The sequence below is a fragment of the Ptychodera flava genome, chromosome 6, assembly GCF_041260155.1.
Source record: "Ptychodera flava strain L36383 chromosome 6, AS_Pfla_20210202, whole genome shotgun sequence".
Classification (NCBI taxonomy): domain Eukaryota; kingdom Metazoa; phylum Hemichordata; class Enteropneusta; family Ptychoderidae; genus Ptychodera; species Ptychodera flava.
In genome coordinates, this window is record NC_091933.1 from 25647531 (window position 1) to 25671579 (window position 24049).

Below are 24049 nucleotides of genomic sequence, written 5' to 3' on the forward strand. Positions count from 1 at the left end.
CATACTCTCTCATGATAATCTTTTTGTGTGCTTCTAAGCAGGTGCCATTGACCTGGCCAGAGTTGGATTAACTCAGGTCGGCTTTGACTGATGAATCCGAAAAGTCCACTTATGCGTCTAAAAATGGATAAATTTAAGAGCTTTCCTTTGGAAAATAGTTCTACAACCTACTGATAAGAGGTAGTGTCGAACATCTGCGAGGAGAACTACCCAAAAAAATGGAGGGTACTGGGAGGGCATATGAAAACAGTAAGATTTCAATCGCGATTCCTCCAGCCCCCTAATCCTTATTTGTGAACGCAGCGCCAGACTAATTGCGCGACAAACTTAACGTCGTTTCACGTTTCGTTGAGGTTTCTGCTTCATCCCCTCTTGCGCCGAAAATCTACAACTCCATAGCATGGCCCATCCCTGAGTAGGCCGGGTGTCTATAATTTGCGTCACCTACCCCCTAGGTCATGTTTGCACGACCACGTCCCCACCTATCTAGGCAAGTGTAGGACGTACGTTTATTTCTTTCCGTGTTTTGCACTGGCAGAGACACCAATCGCTCCTATCCAGCCTCGTATAGGCATCATTTACACCCTTTCCATTTATTTCCTTCCTTCGCTTCATGGGGGCGCTTCGTTCTCGTCTGCGGCACAACAATCCCTTAACTTTGTGAGTAGGACAAGTCCTGCCCGTCCTGTCCCTCGGTCAAAGTCACAAGCCTGACCGTATGTCTGCACTTAACCCAAAAGGTATCTTTTGTATTTTGTATTTTACAGGCTTTTCCTTTGAAAATGTATCAATAATTCCTGAAAGTTCAACTCATTCGAGTATTCTGTATATATGTAAATAATTATTATCACTTGTCGGTAAAATACATGGAACGATTTTATTTCGTGATATAATTGATCAACTATCAGCACTAGTGTGGAATACATTACATAGAGTTGCACGTGGTACTGCACATTACAAAAAGGTCACCTTTCATTTGGGTCACCAATTTGAAAGTGGCATATGGATGATTATACGCATCGACGGATTTAACACACGCCATATCATCGCCCCCTCCTTTCGTAGAGTGAACAAGTCAACGCTGAAAGATCGAACTACAGCTTCACTTCTGCACTGGCTTGCGATGGCATCGTCTGAACAGACATGCTTTGTTGAAATGTGCGACAATTCAACTCACTGTCACCAAAGTCAACGCAATCTCGATATTGTATATTGTGGAATACACCTGTGCTTCCTCCTTCTCCTGTCCTCGGTGCTGATCATACTCGGATGTTTCACAGCCTTGCGAAACTATTCATCGAAAATACTTATACCCTATCCGGGACACAAAAGAAAATGGATATTGTCCACTCTCTTGATTTTAGTGTTACTCTGTGGCGTTGGTGAAGGTGTTTTAACAGATCTGACTAGGGACTCTGTAATACAACCTCATCTCTATGTACCTCAGTCGTGTGCAATGCTCTGTGGACTAACAAGTTTAGTGTACTATAACTACCTGGAATATTGGGAACGACCTCACTTGACCTGGTTGTTGGTTCTGTACTGGCCGACAGCTGTCGTTATCGACGTTGCAAGACTAATCAAACAAACAGGAGAAGTTGGGTTCGATATTACCATAATGAGACAAGTGGTTATCCTTATATGCATCGTAATCTATGGATGTATGCTCTGTCTGGAAGTTAACTTAATACGAACAAAGGTAAGCCTTTGAAATATGTACATACAGCAAAAGGTGACTTCATTTATTTGCGAATATATGTATTTACTCACTCGCCATATGTCCGTGTCTGAACATTCACGTTATCAGCTTGACCTAAATTATATTCTTGATGACATTTCCGATATACGTGGGTGTGTATTGTATCTGTATATTACTGCGTGACAGACTGGTAATTTTGTCGAGTTCTACAACAGTCACACTTTTAGGAAAGAATACAGTACCACTTACACCTAGCTCGTGCGTAACTCCATAAGAATACACATCTCAAAAGTGACTCTAAAGAAGTAGTAGATTGTTAAGTATAAATGTTGACACTTGTTTTCTTGTTTAATATATATGAATAAATAGTTTAGGCCCATAATTCTTTCAAAAGTTTGCTTCATAAAAAGAAATAATAATCGATACATGATATTTTTGGTAAAAAAGTTCAAAATCGCCAAAAACTTCTTGTTTAAAAATCGTCTGACCCTATATAAGCAAATTTATTTTACTAGAGTTTGTGTTTCGAAAAAAGAGCAATGTCCGAGCTTTTTAAAAATATTAGTTTTACGTAATTTCATGCTAGTTTAATTAATCTAATTAATCTAGGAGAGATAGAGTACCCCTACCCCCTTCCATTTTTTGTCTTTTCGAGAGGTACATGCTAATCATAAACTACCCCTGAGAGGTAGTGCATCCCAAAATATCCAATCTTAACATTGTTTTTCTTGTTCAGCAGGTTTTAAAGAGCAAAAAAAATACCCATGTAGTAGGTTTATTAGTGGGCTCCTCCAGACCACGAACTATCTTCTTCAGTTCGCATTTCCGATCGATTCCATGGTCAGATTTTGTGTTTCTGCCACCACTGGGTGACACGTGGACTTTCTTTGTATACTACTGACGTCTGTGCGACAGATTGATGTTTTTGTCGAGCTTGAATTTGATGACAATGTGACACAGTCACGCTTTTCTTCAGTCAACATTTCCCATCGATTGATACTAGGGTAACTCTCAAAGTTACGAAGACAAGTCATGCCTCGTGTGCAAATTTGTTATTGTCCAACGATTCCATTGTCAGATTTTGATCTAGAATGGGCGTTTCTGTCACCTCTATGACGCCACACATACAAACGTCCCTCGACATTTAAAATTACTCTCATAAATACAGTTAAAGATTGTACGTGTAATAGTATAGATTACATTTTCAAAGTGTATTGACAGTCCAAACTTACATTCATCTTGGAAAAACATAGAAAGTGCTTTACTCATAAGATGATAGCGGTGCATACGCTTCACTGGTCTGAGCGTTATTCTCCAACTTGTTGAAGTACCGTTCGGTTGCCAGTACACGATGATAGTTTAACGGCTGACAATAAATGTGATTTGACAGATTTTAGGATGGCGTTACAACGAAAAGGCTTGTCTTACTGATGCCAATAACAAAAAGATGTTCTATCGCTACAACTACGGTAATCTGCTATCAAAGATGATGTTTTCTTCCCTTAATTGGTTGTTCGTTCTCGGGTACAAGCGACCGTTGGAGATGGATGATCTTGGGTGCTTGCCGTCGGATTTTAAATGCAGAAACGTATACAGAATTTTCCAGCAAGCATATGACTCAGAGAAGGTAAATGCACCACTCTGTACTTACTATATGCTATAGTTGATATTTTACGCATTTTTGACTAGCTCTGTGATAAGTGAAGAACATTTTGTTTGATTCGAAGTCAGCTTTATAATATCCGATCAGTTTGTGGTAGAGAAGATTATAAAGCAGCAAGATACATTCATATTGTGCCACCATGTCGGACCCGTTTTCGTTTGCTTGTTTGTTTATTTTTTGTTTTCAAAAGTGTCAGTGTAAAATAACGAGTTCGTTAACGAAGTTTGATATAAATGCACTTTTATGCGAAGTGAAGCACTGTATTGATCTCGTTTTACGCACTCTATGATACAACTGAAATTCAAAATGGGATATGCGTAATTAAAATGCATGCCTTTATTTGAATGACAGCTTTCTTTATGTCAACACTTTATCATTTTTTCACTGAGAAGTGACAATAAGAGAAACAGTTCAACATCATTTACCAGGGATGCAAACGTTTGTGAAGTTACTGAGACGTTTGCATTTCACACATTTGCATGTGTGGAACTGATATGTTCCAGTGTAACCGGTCATCATGAAGATAAGATAATTATATGTTAATCCAATGGTCGTGTAATCACACGAAAAATGTGGTAATCAAAATTTATATTTGTTGATGCCTATTATTTTAAAAATAATAAAGTGATTGTTCTACCTTGTGTTTCAGGCAAAAGCTCTTCAGAAAAACCGACCAGCGTCTTTGTGGAAAACGTACATAAGAGTATACGGCTGGCCGATATTACTGGGCGTCTCCTTTAGGGTGCTCGCAGATACCTGTCTCATTGTGATTCCTTTTGCCATTGGGGGCGTAATCAGCTACGCAACAAGAGAGTACTTAAGCGAAGAACAACCTATTGAAAACGTAAGCAAAGCTTTCGGAGATGGTAAGGTGGTTTGAAAAACTCTCCAAGTTATATTTGAACGACTATCATAAGACTTTCATAATAAAGGTGGTAAAAATCTCTGTTTGATAGTTTCGTTACCACTCCGGAAGTGATCAGCTCTGTCAGTTGATTGATAGTATTGGTTTCCTTGATTGACAGGTTTAGTTCCCTAGTTGACAGCTTTGATACAGTTGAGTGTACTTGATTAACCCAAAGTCACGCTAACATTTTCGTGTAAAGAACGACATAGAAAGAGAGTTCATTCATTTCGTCTGTTGGCTCGCGATTGGTCGATCCAGCATTTCATATATCTTTAGTAACCTTTGGCAATTATTGTATCATAACTGATAAATGCCAATTAAATCTTGAACACGACTTGAACTAATTTCAAAAAATTGTGATCTTTTCATTGTTCAAAAGTGTGACGTGACCTGCAGCTTACGAATTACTGTTACAAAACAGTGAATAGCTAAAACTAAAAGGAAAAGTAGAAGAGCTTAAAGCCCCTGTAGCTGTAACTCTTGAAATTTGTCGACCTGAAAAAGGCTTTCTTTTTACTCTGGTTTCTACAGATTTAGAAGATATAGTCTTTACCACTGAAAAATTGGAAAAGTAAATTTAAATTTTAAGCGGTTATTTTGATTTCCCGCCATTTTTAAAAATTGGTAATAGTACAAAGAAAACATAGCATATGGTGTCCCAGTGGAAAAAAATCAGCACTATGCATTATATTGGACTACTCTGTTGTTTCTTTGAAGATTCCAATGCATAATGCACTGCGTACTGTGTTTTTTGTTTTATTTGCATAAGGGCGCCATTTTATGTTTGGGCAAACAATTATTATTTATCTGGCTCAAAATTGCACATGTAGTCCAGTGGACAGTTTATTCAACCTGTATTAACATCCCTCAATGAGTACATTCCCATGAGTTTGGATGTAAAATCACAAAAATAATGCAAAAAGATACAGCGGGCCTTTAAATTAACTGCTTAAACTAGCATTACTAAAATATCTTATTCTGCCGAATTAGTTTCAATTGTGTTCTTGATATTTGCAAAAAGGCAATTTATGAAAACACTAGTTTTATTCTCTACGCAGGTGTGCTACGTAACAGTAAACGAGTTCTTCAGCAACGGATATGTTCTGGTGATTGTCATCTGTTTGTTTTCGCTTGCCAGAGCCATTACAATGCGGTTTTCAGCTATTATTTTAGATTGGTATGCTATACGTGTACAGTCAGCCCTTCAGGTAGGAGGAAGATTTTATGTGTTTGTTCGCGGAAATGTACCTGTTCATAGCACTGCATTTCTGTTCAAATTAATAGAATCTAATGAATTTATAACTTTCTGTATTTCAGGCTCTTACGTACGAGAAATCTTTGCATCTGTCGACTTCGAGTCTATCGAGCGGTGACATGACGGTTGGACAGATAACAAATCACATGTCGGTGGATGCTACTGCAATATTTTGGTTCACAATGCACCAGCCATGGTTTTGGGGTGGACCAATAATGGCAAGAAAATATTAATTTATATAGATATATATGTTTATGTGAGTGTATGACTCTCGATCAGTTAGTACCTTCAAGGCGGGGCCATAACTTGAAATATTTGAGCTGATAAAACAGTATGATTAAGTCATTAGCAATGCCACTGTATATTAAAACGCCAGTCTTGTCACAATACCCTGGTTTTACAACTTTTATTACATGAAATGTAACTTTCCAATGTCGCAGTAGCAAAAAAAGTTGATTGAGACACATTATTTCAATTTCAAGAAAACTTTTATAATTTCAAGTGAATTCAAATACTCCAAGGCATCTAAACGGCGCTTTTCGATGATTTCTGTGGTACATCTCACATCAATCTGATTAAAATCAGATGTCAATATTGCGACGTTTCCAACTTTGGATGTGCTTTGCTGCTTTTGTCTAGCTGACAGCCGCGACTAATCACAGCTACAGGAGAAAAACAATGAGGAAGCCAAGGTGGTAACGTCGCCGTCACTACATCAGATTTGATCAGATTGATCTCACATATACCTTGCTCATGGTTGTAACAGGCCCAGATGTTGAGAAACAGCAAAACTGATATATGCTTGACGACATATTACCTTCGAGAGATTGTCGTCATACTGAGAAAAAAATTCAGATATTCAAATTATTAACATGAAATTACTTGTCAAAGTCTGATCTTATCTGATCAAAGACGAAATCCCCATCATGGAGAGCATAGTTTACGGATCTTCTTGTGTGATGCCATGCATAGTGTTTAACCAGGTGTCCGATCATTGATTCATGGAAATGCAAGTACAAGTTTATGGAGCTAAAGTGTAAATATTACAGATTATTTTTGAAAATATACTAGGTTGTCGTCATCAGTATACTGTTATATTACGAAATGGGCGTGTCTGCCTTGATTGGTGTGGCCTTCATTCCCGTTTTTGGCGTAGTGCAGTACAAGGTTACAGCTATTTTAGCAAGGCTGAAAAACCTCACACTGGTAAGTAAATACAGAATGAAATGAAAATAAATAATAAATAAGTAATTAATCATAAATAGCACGATAACAAAGAAAACATACGTATAAATGTGACTGGATGGCATACTGCATTTACTTTTCGCATATGGCAATCTTACATCGATATTGATCGTCGGAATTAGGGCCAATGAGAAAAAGTCAGATATGCGCAGATTAACCCTCTTAGGCGACTTCAGGAACTTCGGGTCGCGCCTCGAAATTGAAATACTTCAGCTTCTCCTAAAAATTTCAGTTAGGTCACTTTACACCATTTCCTTTCACAATCAAGAATGAAAATCGGGGGTCAAATTTAGAACTTGTGAAACAAACTGCACAAATATTTACGACACTTGAAATTCACAATGGTCGCCATTCCTTGGTTTATTCAAAATGGAACAATACATTTTTCGATGTACACAAAACAAGCCTGCGAAAAATGCATTTTCTCCTTGCGCTATGAAATGAGCCAAAACTAGTGGTAGACTAAAAGTATTGTAAAACTTTGATGGTCCGAATACCTGTCCTGGAGATGCATTCCACTTTTAGACACACTGCCTCCTCGGAAACAGATATTCACAAAATCTTAAAATCCTACGATCTTTTCTGTTAGTTTAAGTGTGCCGGCACATTAACTTGCCGACAAAATTAACTTTCACTTGCTGAAATCGGAATGTCACTATTTTTCTTGCGATGGAGAAGCGAACACGAAGAATGCTGACCATTTTGAATTTCAACATAGGAGAATGGGAGGTAATTTTTGTAAAAAATTGATTGGTAGTGCCTGATATTGGCTTACGAAATGGAATAAGCTAAACTTTTCTTGTAGTAACGTGTTAGCAAAGGGCCAAGATTTTTCTTTTCGGGGTGATAATTTCATTGTGAACACGATTGAAACTTATTTTGGATAACTGCACCATCATGCTTTCACCTGAGTTCCGCTGTTTTAACGACTATGATGTTTTAAATCTCATATTACCTTTCACTTACCTTGTTTTTACTAGTATTTGAATATGTAACTATTTTACTTTGGCTTGGTATGTTCTGCGCCTGAGATGTTGTTTAAACATGGAAGGCGTATGCTGAAACGATCATAATATCGACCTGCTCTTCATATCACGTCAGAAAACTTCGGATACACGGTTGAAGAAAATCAACGAGCTACTGCAGGGAATGAAGCTGCTGAAGTTATGCGCTTGGGAAGAAATATTCTGCTCCTCTGTTGAAAAAGTCAGGGAGCAACAAGTCAAGTTGATGATGAAATCGGGAGCTTATATGATTGTGGGTCGTAAGTATACAATAATAATTATTGCCATGTACAAAAATTTGGTTGTTTCGGACTTCATAAAATGATATGTCGATCCTACCGATTCGAACGTTTGATTTGTTTTATCAAGTATTTTGTACAGCGGTCAATTCGTTTAAATGACTCCTCAGTTTCAGTTGAGAGTATTTGAATACGCACAGGGAAGGTAAACCGTGCTTTGGATTATCTCGAAATGTCAGTACACATTGAAGATAGAGGGGATGGCAAGTTTTAAATCGAAACGAAAATAGGAGACTAATTTCAGAAAAGAGTTTTCAAATATTGTGGATGAAGTTCTTTGAAGAGAGGCAAACATGTTCAGATATGGTCTCCCTTCAACAAATCCAACCGTGGTCTCATACAACAATTAATCAGAATCACCGTCAGTCAACGTTTAGGTCTATATCACGCCGTTCGTTTAAAAATGTCCAACACTAAAATAGCAAAAGCAAGACCAAACTATTAAGACCGAAATTCTTCTTACAGTGTCTACGGCAAAGACGGTAACCGCTATGGTGACGCTAATCGTAAGTTCCGGCATATTGCCTATGGATGAATTTCATGAACATCTTTCCAGTGTTGATTTGAGCTCAGTGTGCTTTATTGCGACATAAACTGGAGGAAAAGAGAAAAAGACTTTGAATCTGTGCAGCGATAGTTTTCATCAACAACTATAACCGATGTTATCGCATGATTATATATTGCACGATGTTTCAATGTCTACCTCTGATAAATGTTATACATTTGAATTTTGCCAAGACTTGTGATTTTATCATGTTCCTTGACTGAACATTGTGTGAAAGAATTTATAACCAGTTGTTATTTGCTTCTCACTTTTCGCTTACCTTCATCTTTTTTTGTTCTTGTCTCTTTGCTGCTCTGCATCATAATTTATATATTCGTGGCGTCATTTGACTGTCTTCTCGATCCGGAAACCTCTCTTCCTGTGCTGTGCCCTCTGCTAATCATGAAAGTCATTTGTTTCGTACTCGCTTTTAAACCCGGATCCGTTGACACCCGAGTTAGCTTTTGTTGCACTTTCATTCTTCGGTCAAATGGCCGTACCAATCTCAGTGTTTACGCTAAGTCTTCGCTCTACTGCCGAAGCCATACCTTCCATGAGGCGGATACAAACGTTCTGCGAAGCACATGAAATAGGGGACGCTGTGACCGGACTTCCACCGATGACGAGAGGCTTTGAAGATGTCGATATCGATGAACAGATAGTGGAGGACTGTGATGACGTCGTCAATAACGACCAGGGCACGGTATCGTTTCGTTTGATTGTCTGTTTATTAGTTTCATCCATTTATAAATCATGAAATCACTCGAAATCCTGTGTTGATAAATGCTAAAATTTATGCAGACAATTATAACGTTTATTACAGTGATGTGATCTGTTGAAAGCAAACGCCGCAAGTCGTCATTGTAGGGAACTAGTCGACACATTTTCAAACTGAAAGGGTATGTTATATTCGTTACATGACATTATTTCATGTCTGAAAACATCTCATTGGTAGGTGCTTGATTCATCAGAGGTATCTGGAACATATGGCCGCAATCGTAGTAAGAGAGACATTTTGGCCTCAAAGACAGCTGGACAATCTGACTCAACTTCTTTACTCAAGAGTGATTACAACAGTGCGTATGGTACATTCACACCCGATTCCTCAGTCATTGAAACAACACTCAAAGAAAGCGATGTCCCTGAAGATATTGCATTGCAGGTAACAGTCTGCCGATTAGGCTGCCGAGGCAATTGATTTGTGCTATTTCGCTGTGTCATCCTCATCACCATGCCGACACAATATTTCCATCGCTATAGGTAGTCACCAATTCACCAGTATTAAAATCAACTATGATATTTCCTGAATTCTGCGCAGCATTGCCACCGTTCCTAACTCTTATGTGCGCATATATTTCTAAGAAAAATGTTGAATATTGAATCATTACATATCAGGCAAAATTCCGCCTGCAATGTGCAGATGGTTCGTATAGGTTACGTCTGATTAGCTGCAAATTGGTCAAAATGCGTAGACATAAGATCATACATAAGTCATGATGAAAATGTCATGTCGTGAAGACTATCAACTAACAATCTTCCAAGTGACACTGTGATTATGTTTAAACACGAGGTTTCTTCTCACTACGTTATCGACAGATAACCGACGGAGCTTTCTCATGGAATCCAGACGGTTCGGAAGATGTGTTGAACAATATCAACATCCAGATTTGCGTCGGTGAGTCAAATATTTTGTACAGTCAAAATAGAATTCGCCTGAAGAACAGATATTCTGACTCACAAATTTTTACAATCCTTTCCCTTTATGTTCCTTGTGTGGCCTCATTTTGAAGCTTGTGAAGTAAATAAACTTTTCACAACCACCTTGTTTTTGTAACAAAATCAAAATTTTAATTATTCTCTAGATTAACATATGGATAACGATAATTTTGAATCTGTAAAGATCGGTCAATTTTAGAGAATGTTGTATCCATTAACATTTGCCTGGTGACTCTGGAGAGTTGTTCTTGATATTGAAAGAGAGTGTTTACTTGAACAAAGTTTGAGCAAAGGCTTAAGTCTTTCAATTTCGAGGAGTGTGTTGCCTTCAGGAGGAGAACCGACGACACTGACATATCATATACCAAATTTTGGGCTAATTCGCTGTCGTGTCATTCTAATTGTCATTATTAAACCAGGCTCTCTTGTAATGGTAATTGGGCTTGTTGGAAGCGGCAAGTCCTCCTTACTGTCCGCCATTTTGGGAGAAATGACCACTACATCTGGTATGGTGCAGTTCAATAGGTAAGACTGCGTTCACAAATAATAGTGGGAGGGGTTGGCGTAATCGCAATTGAAATGCTGTCTTTTCAGATCACCCTCAATACCCTCAAAATTGTACAAGTCCCCTCGCTCGCAATATGATCAAAAATTTTCAAGCTCCGTAAATTATCATACAGCCGCATATGCAAGCACAGAAAAATAAATATGTATCGCGCAATTTTGCTCAAAGATGTCCGACACTACCTTTTATCAGCAGCTTTTGGAGCCTATTTCTAAGGCAATTTGTTAAATTGTTTTTTTAATGCATTTGGATTTGTCCATCTACCGTAAGCCGACTTGAATTAATCCAACTTCAAGCAAGTCAATGGCACATGCTTAAGAGCACACAAAATGACAATCATGAGAGAGTATTCAAATTGTGAATTCCTGGCTACATTTTGGCAAAAATGTGAAAAACTGAGCAAAGTCGCCTATCGGATTTGTTTTTCAAAAGTAACGAGATATATATGACTTAGACGCTACATATAAAAGTTTTACAAAATTGACAAAACTGGAAGGTTAAAACGTTCCATCAACTAAACGTTTCAACCTCTGAAATTGTATGTGAAAATTTAATTCACTGCATTAACTTGAAATGGATGGCTTTATATATTGATTTCAAGTTATTTTCGTGAAAATGTGACTTTCATCGTACATTTCTTATAATGGATGGTGACCCCATATGTCTTCTTGATTGTCCTTTCACTGCATCATATTTAAGACGAGACGAAAAGTGAACAACCTCAGTGTCTGTCTTCTCATCATTAAGTATTAGCATATTGGATTTCATCCAGCAGTGGATAACGTTGACACATACCTCGACAGAAACGAGAACTTCATCAGGTCTTCTACACACAACATAAATCTGTGTATCATCCGCATACATCATATGATTAAAACCATGCTGGACGATGATGTCTTCAAGTGGTTATGTGTACAGAGTAAAAAGAATCGGGCCCAGAACTGAGCCCTGGGGAACACTATACTCCATATGTGTACTAGCTGATGCTGCAGAGCCAACTTTGACGCACTGATTGCGATGGTGGAGATAAGATTTGAACCACGATAGAGCTGTACCTGTGATACCAAACCGAAATTGAAGTCTATGAAGTAGTATCTTATGATCAACTGTGTCTAAGGCCGCCGACAAGTCCAGCATGATGAGGAGAACGTCGTTTTTATCGTTGAGAGCAAGCATGATTTTATTATGAACACGCAGAAGGGCAGTCTCTGTACTATGATGAGCGCTATATGCGCTCTGGAACTTGGAAAACAGAGAGTGATCACTGAGGTAACTGCTCAGCTGCGATGCAACAATGCGCTCAAGAACTTTATACAAGAATGGTAAATTCGATAAGGGTCGATAACTCTTCAGGATGTTTGAGTTGAGGTCCGGTTTTTTGAGCAGTGGTCGGATGATGGCACAATTAAAGTGAGTGGGCACACTTCCAGATGACAGCGATTCATCGAAAAGATGCACCAAAACTTGTTATAAATGGTGATATGTGAGACATAAACTGAATATCCTAAGGTTTTAGAACAGAGTTGTTAATATGTCAAATGACAGAATCACAAAAAGTTGTTTTTCTGTGGGATTACATTCTAAGAGATAGAATCAAGAATTGGTCTTATGATATAGCTAATGCATTTAGAGATATTAATTTACATAATGACTTTTTAAATCTTGAAACTTTAAATTTGGACTTTGCCTCTTGTAAGTTAAAATATATTGAAAGAAAATGGTGTACAGATGTGTGTAGAAAACCCAAGTTAAGAACCTATGTAACTTCGAAACATGAAACATTAAAATATGAAACAGAAAATTATTTACTGCAACCATTGTCAAGACCGAAACGCTCAATTCTTGCACAATTCAGAACTGGTATTTTACCTTTAAAAGTAGAAACAGGCAGATTTCAGCAATTACCAGTGGAGGATAGAATTTGTAATTTTTGTCCAGGGTCTGAAACTGAAGAAGAGAAACACTTTCTTTTCTGTATGATTCCCTAAGAGATACATTATTTGGAAAAGTGTTCAGTGCTCTTCATATTACTGATAAGGTTGAACTACTGATGCCTAAAACAACTGACTTGTTTTCAGAAAGATTAACTCCTCTCACTCAGAATACTGTTACTTTTTTCTTTTTTTCTATTTATTTATTTCTTGTTGAAATTGGTTTTCTGTGTCTTATAAGCCCAAGGGGCTGGATGCGTCAAGTTTTAACATATATTGTACTACACATGTTAGCAAATGTAAACTTTAAGTCCACATAGGACACGTTAATAAATAAAATACAATACAATACAAAGATGAGCCACGAATGGAGATTGAACACTGGCAAAGTTCTTGATGTAGTTCGCTGGTAGTATATCAAGAACACATGGTTTCGGGACTGTCCGTTTAATTAGGGTATTAACCAGGTCTGAAGACACTTTGCTGAAAGCTGGAAATGTGTGGCATAGTAAAATGCAGTCGCTGTCAACACTGACACAGGGTAAACCTTCGCGAAGTTTAGAAACCTTTGTGTTGAAGTTGTTCATGAATTCAGATGGAATTTCCTTCGGTGGAAATTGCCAAGGTAGCTCTTTGGCTTGAATCGCCTTCGCATCAGTAAACTCAGCGATGATCTTGAACAGCCTCTTGTTACCTGCTTCTGCAATGCGAATCCTGTTGTAGTCAGCATTCAAAGCATCATAGCGGCGAAAGTATTCATTCCGTCTTGTCAGGAAAATCAGACGATCAATCTCAAGGTTTGTGGCGTGATATTTTGCCACCAGTATTCCTGAATTCAAAAATCCCTCATAACGTCAAATCTCCTAGTCCTGATCTTCCATGTGTTGCTATCTGGCTTTATTTCGTGTACAAGTATGTTTCACTGTCATGAGCGTCCTATGACTAAAACTCTACTTCAAGAGTCACAGCTATCACTGTCACTGACAGTATGCAGTGACAGTGACACTGCCAGTAGGCAGTAGCAGGACAGCAGCTGTATTAACTCTGTTCAGTTTATCACTGCCTCCTTTTTCTATTCCCTACAGCACGTTGAACTGTCCAGTATTCAACTTTCCAACACAGTCTATGTACGTGTACCGTGCATATCATTGACAAAAGACTTTCGGGCTTGACTCTAATTCAGTCATCACTAATATTTATTATAAAGTCTTTGTTGACAAACTGAATATTGTGTTTCAGCATGCTATAGGGAGGCACCAGGAAACTGTATATGGTACATCGTATAGAAACATTGAAAAAATATCAACAATTGCGACTTCTGCCCCGTTACAAGGCAAACCTGTCGATTTTATGAAAAATCATTGGCATTCTTACATTTTTAGATGTTTTCGAGATAAAAGTCATGAAATGCGACAAAATGGTACTAGACTTTGTTTAATTATTACTAACATGAGAATCATTGTATGATTAAAAATGTTGGAAACCAAAATATTTTCAAGTTCCCCCTTACAGGCAGAGCAAAACTTTTGAGTCACCCCTCTACTACCCTCACATTTTTCCTCCAGCCTCCTACCAGTATTTGTGAATGCAGCCTAAGCACAGCGATTCGGACAGCTAGTCAGATTACTGCGATCAGATTCGTCAGTTCACGGAAGCAATACTTAAGAATGATTAGTTACGAAGTGACCGAAGCAGTGTCTGCTAATTATATCGATATTTCTGCAGTATTACAGATAAACGAAGCCTGTGTCGGATATCTCCACAAACTATCAGCAAATAATTACTTCTATGGATATGTTATAGGATAAGTGTAATTAATCTTCCTAAATGGAAAAGAGGCAGTTCAACCAAAATCAAAGTCTAATTTCATTTTGCAGAAAGAAAAACTCGGTTTCCTATGTTCCACAGAAACCATGGATACAAAATGCCACGTTAAGAGACAATATTCTATTTGGGGAAATGTTTAACCACGAAAGGTAAGCGTCTCTACTTCTTCCAAAAATTCAAAGAGCGAGTCTTGTAATCAAGCTTTAGAGGAATAAGTTAGTATTATACGGATAAAACTTTCACGAAAGTTTATTTCCTGAATAGAGAGAGTCGATGAAAACTATGTTAGGGTATGGTATATGACAGCATTTTATTAGCAATGTTGACTAAGCTTCGAAATATGACGGAACTTCACATATTGCAATGTTATGAAAACAATAATGAATATACGGTCATTTTTTCTGTATCAGATACTCCGCAGTCATCGCAGCATGCGCACTGCAACCAGATATTGACATTCTACCAGCTGGGGATATGACCGAGATTGGCGAGAGGGGTATCAACCTCAGTGGAGGACAGAAACAACGAATCAGCATGGCCAGAGCTATGTACAGGAAGACAGATACTCTACTCTTGGTAATTGATATACTATGATTTACTGTAATTGCTATGGAAACCCCATAGGAAAACAGAGAAGGAAGTCTCAAGGAATTTTATAATCATTTTGCTTGCAACGACAGGTCAACGAAAGTTGCAGTTAATTATATTCGTCTTTGAAAAATGACATGAATTAGATAATTTGTCGGAAAACATTAAATTGAAGATTCAGAATATTTCGTCGTTTTGACATTTTTATGAATTTTTTGAGGCGATTGTTTGAGAAAGGATTTGACAATCTCCCCTGTGATGTCTACGATAAAACAAATTGCAACAAAGTATTCCTTATTCTTGTTTCATCCCAGGATGATCCTCTCTCGGCTCTGGACGTTCACGTCGGTTCACATCTAGTCGAAAACGGGATTATGGATATGCTTGTTAGAGAAGGTAAAACGGTGATCCTGGCTACACATCAACTCCAATATCTACACTTTGCAAACAAGGTAATGGTTTTTTGTAACACCTGTCGGACGATTCAAAACGACTTTACTGATAGTTTCTAAGATGATTCAAGAAAGCTGAGCGATTGGTCTTTTATTATGTAAATTTATTGGGTTCTGTTAGAAAGAAGATTTAAACATAGATCTACGTGCAATTGGTTTTGAACATTCTTTTACTCAACATGAAAAACCTTAGAATAGTAGATCACGTCCCTAAATTTACTCATCTAAACTTTAACCATGGAAGGTGTTAGCAATATTTTTTAGTTCATGAAGACCGTCACGCGAAGTACAGTTTATAGTGTATGTTCCAATGCCTTTCTTTTCACCAATAGACGTGTCATTTTCAACTTCATCTTTCCAAACCAAAACTTCTGAACTGTATTTCCATCTGTAAAAACACTATTAAAATTTGCTGAATTTTGTTCTTTTTAAATCTAGCGAACTTGACTGCTACAGAACGTAATGGAGTGTACTGTTCAATGGTACCAGTGTGTTCTCCCTCTCAAATGATTAATACTTTCAGAATATGTAACATGCGGTTTCGCATTCAAAACAGTAACAGTCACCTCTCTGTGTTTCTAACCCATAATAGGTAGTTCTGATGGATGACGGGAAGGTTAGTAAAGAAGGTAATCTTAAAGAAATACAACTACATGACCCGGATCTGTTCGCAGCTTGGCAAGAAACATTGCGTGTACTTTCAGAGTCTGAGAGGGACAGCGAATCAGACGATGAACGCCTTCTCAGTGCAGAAGATGAGAGGCTTGAATTTCGACAACGTGTCTGCAGCAAAGAAATTCAAGAAAAACTGTCTCGAAATGCCAATGGTAACATAAAATAATATGATTAGGTTCACAAACACTTACCAAAGTGCTGGTTTACACCCACTGACTGCAATTCGTGTAATTTTATTGTCTTCATTCCAAGTTATACATTAGGGTAGCCCTTTTCTCAGGAATTGCTTTACCGGGATTTCGATATGCTTTTCGTGTACTCGGTCCCAGATTCAGAATGATAGGATTACCGTTGAACCAAGCTGGACTCGTAAATAAGCAAAAGGAAGCAATACAAGACATTCACATATGAAGTAAGAAGCTGTGATTTCATTATCGTCTATCGTGCTTCTGAACTCCATTCCTACCGACATTGACAATTCTTCTTCCTTATGTCGCTGTTTTCTTTCAGGTTTCGTTGGTGCACTGATTGAAAAAGAGGAGAGGCTGACAGGTTCAGTGTCGTGGAGGGTTTACAGGACATATGCCAAGGCAGTCAAGTATCCACTCGTAGCTCTAATTTTCTCACTTCTTGCTGCCCAAGTTTCGTTTTATGCTGCTTCTAGTTTCTGGCTCTCGACCTGGTCAGAAGCCGGTGTTGACATCGGAAATAAAACTAAGGTATGGAACTAAGGTAGAAATGTGTTGCATGTCTCATTGTTGTTCTCATCAGTCCATTTGCGCTATTTGAATGCTAAACATTGTAAAATGAATGTAGCAAAACACACAGTCCCACGCCAATAGGCTAAACAATGAAATAACTGCTTAATAGCATGTTTCGGGACAATACTGCAGTTTGTTAAGCCGTGCAAAGATTGTGCATCTCAAGGCACCACTAGGTCCCAAAATGGTATATCAATGAAATTGGAAGATTCAGACTAAACAGACTGAACAGCAAACAGTCGTCTTCAATTTTTACCCCAGCTGCATGTATAAGATCCGATACTTCCATCAGTCACTTCTAGGCCTAAACCTTTGTTTAACAAGTATCTTTGAAAGACACAATATACGAGTATCTCTGATCATATTAAAATATTTGTCATCATTCATAGAAAACACCTCCCAATGCTTAAAAGTATTGAGTTGTATTCTAATTTAGCAAGACGTTTCACAATTAGCAGGACTTCCAAATATAAATAATTACACTCTTTCACAGGGCGAACTCGACGAAGAGTCACGCTACTATCGTATCGGGTACACTGCCTTAACTGTATCTTTCGTTGGCTTTGTGGTCGCTCTATATGCTGCCGAGATCATGTTTTCCATATTGGCGGCGAATCGTATCCATCTCGCGCTGTTACGCAACATAATCCACGCACCAATGAGGTTCTTCGATACAACTCCAATAGGTCGAATCTTGAACCGCTTCTCCTATGACACAGAGGACATTGATCAGGTAATTGTGCTGTTCGCTTCGCAGCGTCAAGATTTTGCAGTATCGAAATTATCTCTGCAAGAAAATACATCTGTACTTCGACTTGTTCGGTGAAGAACGCGTCAATGCTCTTGCATGCCACCTTTATTGACCAAGAAATGACTTGTTAAACGACATGTGCAACTGTCGGTTTGATGAAAAATGCTCCAAAACGTAAAGACATAACTTTATAGGCGTAAACAGTGTCCGTGGTTTACTTTTTAGGAAATGAAATGAAATACATGGCTTTAAACCTACTACAAACGATCATTTCGACTATTTACGTAGGTTTTGAAACAAAAATTTTTTTCATAAATTAGATTATGTGCATCAATTGCCTTGTGCGCAGCCCGATTTCTTTCTCATTAACTTGTCACTATGATCGTGCAATTTTGCACTATGGAACTGCCAACGCGTTTCTAAGAATCCCCATATCAAATATCGCCGGGAATTGTCCTTACCATTTAAACAAAGACAAGTTTTATTGTATAAAGTTTTGAAAGTATTATGTCTGTACGACCCGTTAGAGTGATTCTCACTTTGGATGTTTAGCCGACGATTCAGTGTGATGACAGGCTTACCTGTTCGATAGCAAAGACAGCGTGAAGGTCATGTTCGAGATGTAGATTATGAAAGTGCCATTCTAAACAATGCGATACGATGCCTCTTCCGAAAAACATTTTTTTTAGGTTTTGCAAAATTTATATTTGTGTTTCAGAAATTATGGTTCGCTATCATAAACGTTCTCGATGTTGCGGCGTCATCTCTGGCCGGCTTGGTTGTTAATGCCATCGTGACACCTGTGTTCATAGTTGCGGTGGCGCCCCTGTTTGTAGTATACTTTCTTATCCAAAAATACTACCTTGCTACAACCAGGTGAGCTTGTAGAAGTCCTTGCAGTCGGTTTGTCCAGGGAGAAGTGCTTTTAAACTGTCCTGTCAAATATGGTATAGATAAATACAGTGAGGAAATGTATTGCTTTAGCACAATTTATCCATAGACTTACCAAAATAAGAATTTAGTAATATCATTACTATCGATTTTTATTTATTAATCTCGATAACCCCACATAGGTTTTGAAAAAAATCCACACTTTTCATGAATATCTCTCAAGATGGGTATTTTATTTCCTCCGTGAGTGTAGTCACATTTGGAGTCATTGTGTTTTTGCTTAAGAGAATCACAATTTTCTGTTTGTTGGCATTGTTTTCCGCATATATTATATTAGAGAACTTCAACGTTTGGATAATATCACAAGATCGCCCATCTTCGCCCATTTCACAGAGACGTTAGGGGGACTTCCGATCATCAGAGCTTATAGGTACGTTGACTATGGCCGGTCGAAGAGGCCCTTCCTACTACATTATTTCTGTATTTTAGGGGGAAAGCAGGGAAAATATTGAAACGTTCAGCCATATAGAACGGACAATGCATAGCATGAATGAAATTACATTATATCATGCTACCATGCGCCATTCTGATTGGACGAGAGCGATGCTAAAATATTGTTTTAGCACTGATAGCGGTGGTAAAACGGGCCCCTAAACCAGCATTTTTGAAAATTGCCCGGTCGGTGCATTTGAACGATGTAGCTCTGAACTTAATCCGAAATAGTCCGCTTTGTTTCAAAGAACGAGTTCGAATTTCGATACAGAGATAAAGTATGGTTCTGTAACTCACCTCTTGGTAAAAATAAGCGGTCTATGATGAAAGAAATCTCCGAAGCAACACATTTATTTTGGTATGATGATGTACAAAATTGTACAGAGTAACAGCGCACTGTGTAGTTTGCTTGATCGATTCAGCAGGAGTCGAGACGCGACATACCGCTCTTTAAAACGAAGCTACTACTAGTATTCATTCATACACAAATAAATTGAAACTTCCTCACTGTAACGGTACGTCAGATAGTCCTTCCTAGAGTTTGGGCTGTAACAGACCAGGATGTTCTAACGATGTAGCCCAAGAACTTGAAAAAGTTCAAAATAACAATGCTATCATTCCTGGCGACTGCGACGAAAATCGCTGTGTCAGCGTCCAGCTCTCGCTGAATCGGGCAACACACTCTGCTCGCATTACAGTCGCCGTAATCCATGTCTGGATTATTTCAAAACTGCACGTTTTCTGGCACAAATTGTCCATCCAAAATATCCATCAAAAATAGAACCTGTAAACCCCACTGCACCACCTCCTCTGCCTGAATGTTACGACGACGATTGGCGCACACCGGACTGACAGTGAATGAGACAAATCTATTTTTAGTGTACTACGCCAAAAAAAGCCAGCGCTATTGTTTTTATGTAAATTTACGAAAAAAATTGTTACTTTTTCTTTTGCTTTGAACTCTTGACCCATTTCTGTGTCTGAAGCAGTTCGTGTTGCATGTAAATATTAATGAAATTTTGATGAACGTAATGCGTATGTTATCGTACGATATTGTGTTCGTGTGTTGTCAACGTAATCCAAACTTATAAAAATGCTCGGTCTCGGGCGATGATTTTCCGACGTTCGATCTCTCAGACGTCAGTTTTCTGCATTTTGGGTTGAAACTGACGAAAATGCCCGAACAAGACGACAAAGACACACAAGTTGATATAATATAATAACAATAACCCCCTTCGCAGTCGGGTATACACTGGATTTTGGTACAATTCGCTCCATATAGCACTCGCCTATCGGCTCGTGCTATATGTCGCGCATTGTACCAAAATCTCGTGTATACCCTCCTGCGGCGGGGGTTATTGCTTAATAAAAAAACATGATTCCTCTTGTTAATTTTTTTTTGTATAAAATTAGTCAGCACCAAATAGACCACATGTGTGCACTTCACCAGATTTGTGAGCCCATATTCGCTATTACCCTATGGCGGACAAGTTATTGATTTTGTACCTAGAAATCAAGTTGAAGCAGTAGTTGGTCTAGATCCTATACGCAACGCATTTACTGGTAACAAGTAACTGCTTTGCAGAAATGAATTAGTCATTTTTTAAAGGTTGGTGCTGCTGGTCTAGATGGACAATCTCGAGAATAACAAACAAAACCTATCCAATTTTAGCCCTATCGCAGGTTTCAACCAAGTTTAGTAAGATGCGCTTCAATCGGAATACTTGCTTGACGCCTTTTAACAATTTTATATTGTTATTATTCAGAGACGAGCGGCGCTTTCGGAAGCGAATACAACAGACTATCGACAGCAATGCTACAGCACGACTCTATTTCTTTAGTTCTTTCCACTGGTCGGCTATTCGTCTGGTAAGTGACAGAAGCAGCTCTTATGTCTTTGACAAATTCAATGCTTGGTAAGCAGTCGCATACGCAACTTTTGTCATTTAAACGATCCATCATTTCCAGAGAATTGTCGACGACACGTGATGCGCACTGTAAAAGAGGATTGCTATATCTGTGAGTTTAAAACTTTTAGATTTCATCCCGACAGGCTGTCTGCATGCGGTAACCAACTGGCGCCGAAACATTAATTCCGATGCCCGATAGCTGTATCTTTTTCGCATTATTTTTGTGATTTTACTTCCAAACTAAAACAAGTTCATGGGAATGTACTCATTGAGGGGTGTTTATACAGGTAGAATAAACTGTTCACTGGGACTACATGTGCAATTTTGAGCAAGATAAATAATAAATGTTTGCCCAAACATAAAATGGCGCCCTCATGCAAATAAAGCAAAAACACAGTACGCAGTGCATATATGCATTGGAATCTTCACAGAAACAACAGAGTAGTCCAAAATATAATGCATAGTGCTGAATGTTTTCCACTGGGACACCATATGCTATGTTTTCTTTGTAATATTATCAATTTTTAAAAATGGCGGGAAATCAAAATAACGGTTAAAATTTAAATTTGCTTGTCCAATTTTTCAGTGGTAAAAGACTATATCCTTTAAATTTGTAGAATTTAAAGAAAACCAGAGAAAAAAGAAAGCCTTTTTCAGGTCGACAAATTTCAAGAGTTACAGCTACAGGGGCATTAATTCCGATGCGAGCGAAAAATTGAGCCTGCAACGTTACACGTATTTTATTGACCCAACAATCTATTTCCGGTTCTTTTTCGCCTTAAATTAACATGACCTACAGAAGTAGGCACTTTAGCAGTTTCACTTATTTTCTTCACATGTGCATGTAAACATATGTGATTCAGAAATGGTTCCGACTGGAATAACTCACAAAAATAGCCATCAAGCTTTCAACTTTTACGGTTTGTCGTTTGACAAAGCAGATTATACCCATCGTGAAAAGTATGCCACTTGGTTTTCATAGAAACAGTAAAAATTGATATCCAGTACAAACAAACAAGAAACGAAAATTCAAGCATTGAGGACTAATTTTGTCGGGGGCTTGTAAAAATTACCACAGTTTAAAGTGACATCCTTTTCCCGCAAAATGTGTCGCTATGTAACAGAGTCATGACTACATAATATCCAACGACATCGACAATGTCATGACGATTTTGCATACATCGCATAATAAGCCTGTGTTAACGATCGCTAAATCCGCTATTTTGCGTTGACAGGACCTTCTGTCATCTTCAGTGGTTTTAATATCTGGATTAGGATCATTAATCAGCTGTGTACAGGGACTGATTCAACCAAGCTGGGTTGGATTGGCACTCAACTATGCGTTAGGGGTAAGAACATCCTGGACGTTTACTTTGTTTTCTCGATTTCATGGCCTAGCTGCTCGAAAACAATCTTGTTTGCACAAGCCGACAAAATCAATTCTTGTAAAAATCTAATTCTTGTAAAATTTCAACTTCATGATCATCACCCAAATGTATTAACGTCGATTGTATCCAGGGTATTGTATATTATATTACAGCTATGTCAATACCGGTGAACTTTGTGACGCCAACGCCCAGATTATCACTGACAATGAATCCAATTATCGAGTCTTGTGGCGCGGGATGTTTTCAAAATCGACAATTGCCCTGGCATTGCCAAAACTATAAAAATAATAGCAATAATGTACTCCTCCCGGCCCAAGCAAACCCGGCTCCAGCGAACACTGCACTCCATAATGTACTCTGCTTCGCCTCGTACACAATACTGTGCAACTTTCCTTTCGTCTACTATGGTCCAAGAGGGGAGTACATTTTTGCTATAATTTTATAGTTTTGTCATTGCCGGGAAAATTATGGATGTGGATACCACTCATTCGATTCCTGTCAATATACAATATGCAATAGATGTGTGGAGAATTGAAGTGGATGCTGAGAAAGTTCGCAGAATGTGAAACGAGTATGAATGCATTGGAAAGGGTAGAGCACTATACAAATATCCAACCAGAGGAATACAGAGGTAGTGTTCCATGTATTTGTATTCTCTTGTCATGGTGGAAGGACAATAACAATGTTCAAGAGAAACACAAACTGGAAGGACTAGATCGAAATTAATGAAACTTACCATGTGTAATGACGAAACGATGATATAGAAGACATGAAAGATATTGTAGATATAAGGTTCTAAGACAAGAAATTGACCTTTTTATTCTAACAGTTCTCTGGTGCTTAATAAGCTCACAGCTCCCGTAAATTATACTTTTTCTGATAGCATAGATATAGGGGAACATTTTGATAACCACAGTGTCACCATTGTTTACATAACTATCACGTGACAGGTAATTTACATAACCTTTCAAAAATCGGTTTTCCCTGTTTTATTCAATACTTCAAAATATCTGACTCAAACTTGATGGAATACAATCTGTCACAACGCTCTTTAAAAGTGTGACGTAGATTTTGTACAGCTTTCTTAGTTTTTTAGCACAATTTTAAAGAAATTAACTACGGTTAAATTCATTGCTCTGGAAGTTTTTTCTGGCATAAAAGTTGTTTAAGAAGGCTTCAGAAAATTCTGAGACACACTTTAGAAGATCCTCAGGACAGCTTGCACTCACACAAATTTCAGCCACGTATCTAAAAGCATTGAAACAAAACATGGGAAAACCCGATTTTTGAAAGGTTATGAAAATTACCGGTCACGTGATAGTTATGTAAACAATGGTGACCCTATGCTAACAGAAATGTTCCCCTATATCTAGGCTTTTCACAAACACGTATTTTACGGAGGTTCTGAGCTTATTAACCACCAGAGAATCGTCAGCTTAAAAAGGTAAATTTCTTGTCTTGGAACCTTAAGTATACTTTCAAATTG

At 38.1% G+C, this 24049-nt stretch overlaps 1 protein-coding gene across 1 annotated transcript in view; it reads left to right on the forward strand.

Annotated features, from left to right (window-relative positions):
* Positions 1–937: 937 nt before the first annotated feature.
* The window catches only part of LOC139135320 (ATP-binding cassette sub-family C member 9-like), a 29393-nt gene continuing 6281 nt past the window's right edge, over positions 938–24049 (forward strand). Inside the window, exons 1-22 of the mRNA XM_070702664.1 lie at positions 938–1699; positions 3090–3326; positions 4012–4206; positions 5328–5477; positions 5587–6730; positions 7871–8033; positions 8538–8578; positions 9026–9319; positions 9572–9778; positions 10213–10291; positions 10752–10857; positions 14706–14804; positions 15066–15231; positions 15558–15695; positions 16288–16522; positions 16881–17089; positions 17625–17864; positions 18601–18758; positions 19111–19203; positions 21032–21134; positions 22411–22524; positions 23083–23194. Of these exons, the coding sequence (XP_070558765.1) occupies positions 6629–6730; positions 7871–8033; positions 8538–8578; positions 9026–9319; positions 9572–9778; positions 10213–10291; positions 10752–10857; positions 14706–14804; positions 15066–15231; positions 15558–15695; positions 16288–16522; positions 16881–17089; positions 17625–17864; positions 18601–18758; positions 19111–19203; positions 21032–21134; positions 22411–22524; positions 23083–23194 (2659 nt within the window). The 5' untranslated portion in view covers positions 938–1699; positions 3090–3326; positions 4012–4206; positions 5328–5477; positions 5587–6628. The remainder of the gene's footprint in view (positions 1700–3089; positions 3327–4011; positions 4207–5327; positions 5478–5586; positions 6731–7870; positions 8034–8537; positions 8579–9025; positions 9320–9571; positions 9779–10212; positions 10292–10751; positions 10858–14705; positions 14805–15065; positions 15232–15557; positions 15696–16287; positions 16523–16880; positions 17090–17624; positions 17865–18600; positions 18759–19110; positions 19204–21031; positions 21135–22410; positions 22525–23082; positions 23195–24049) is intronic.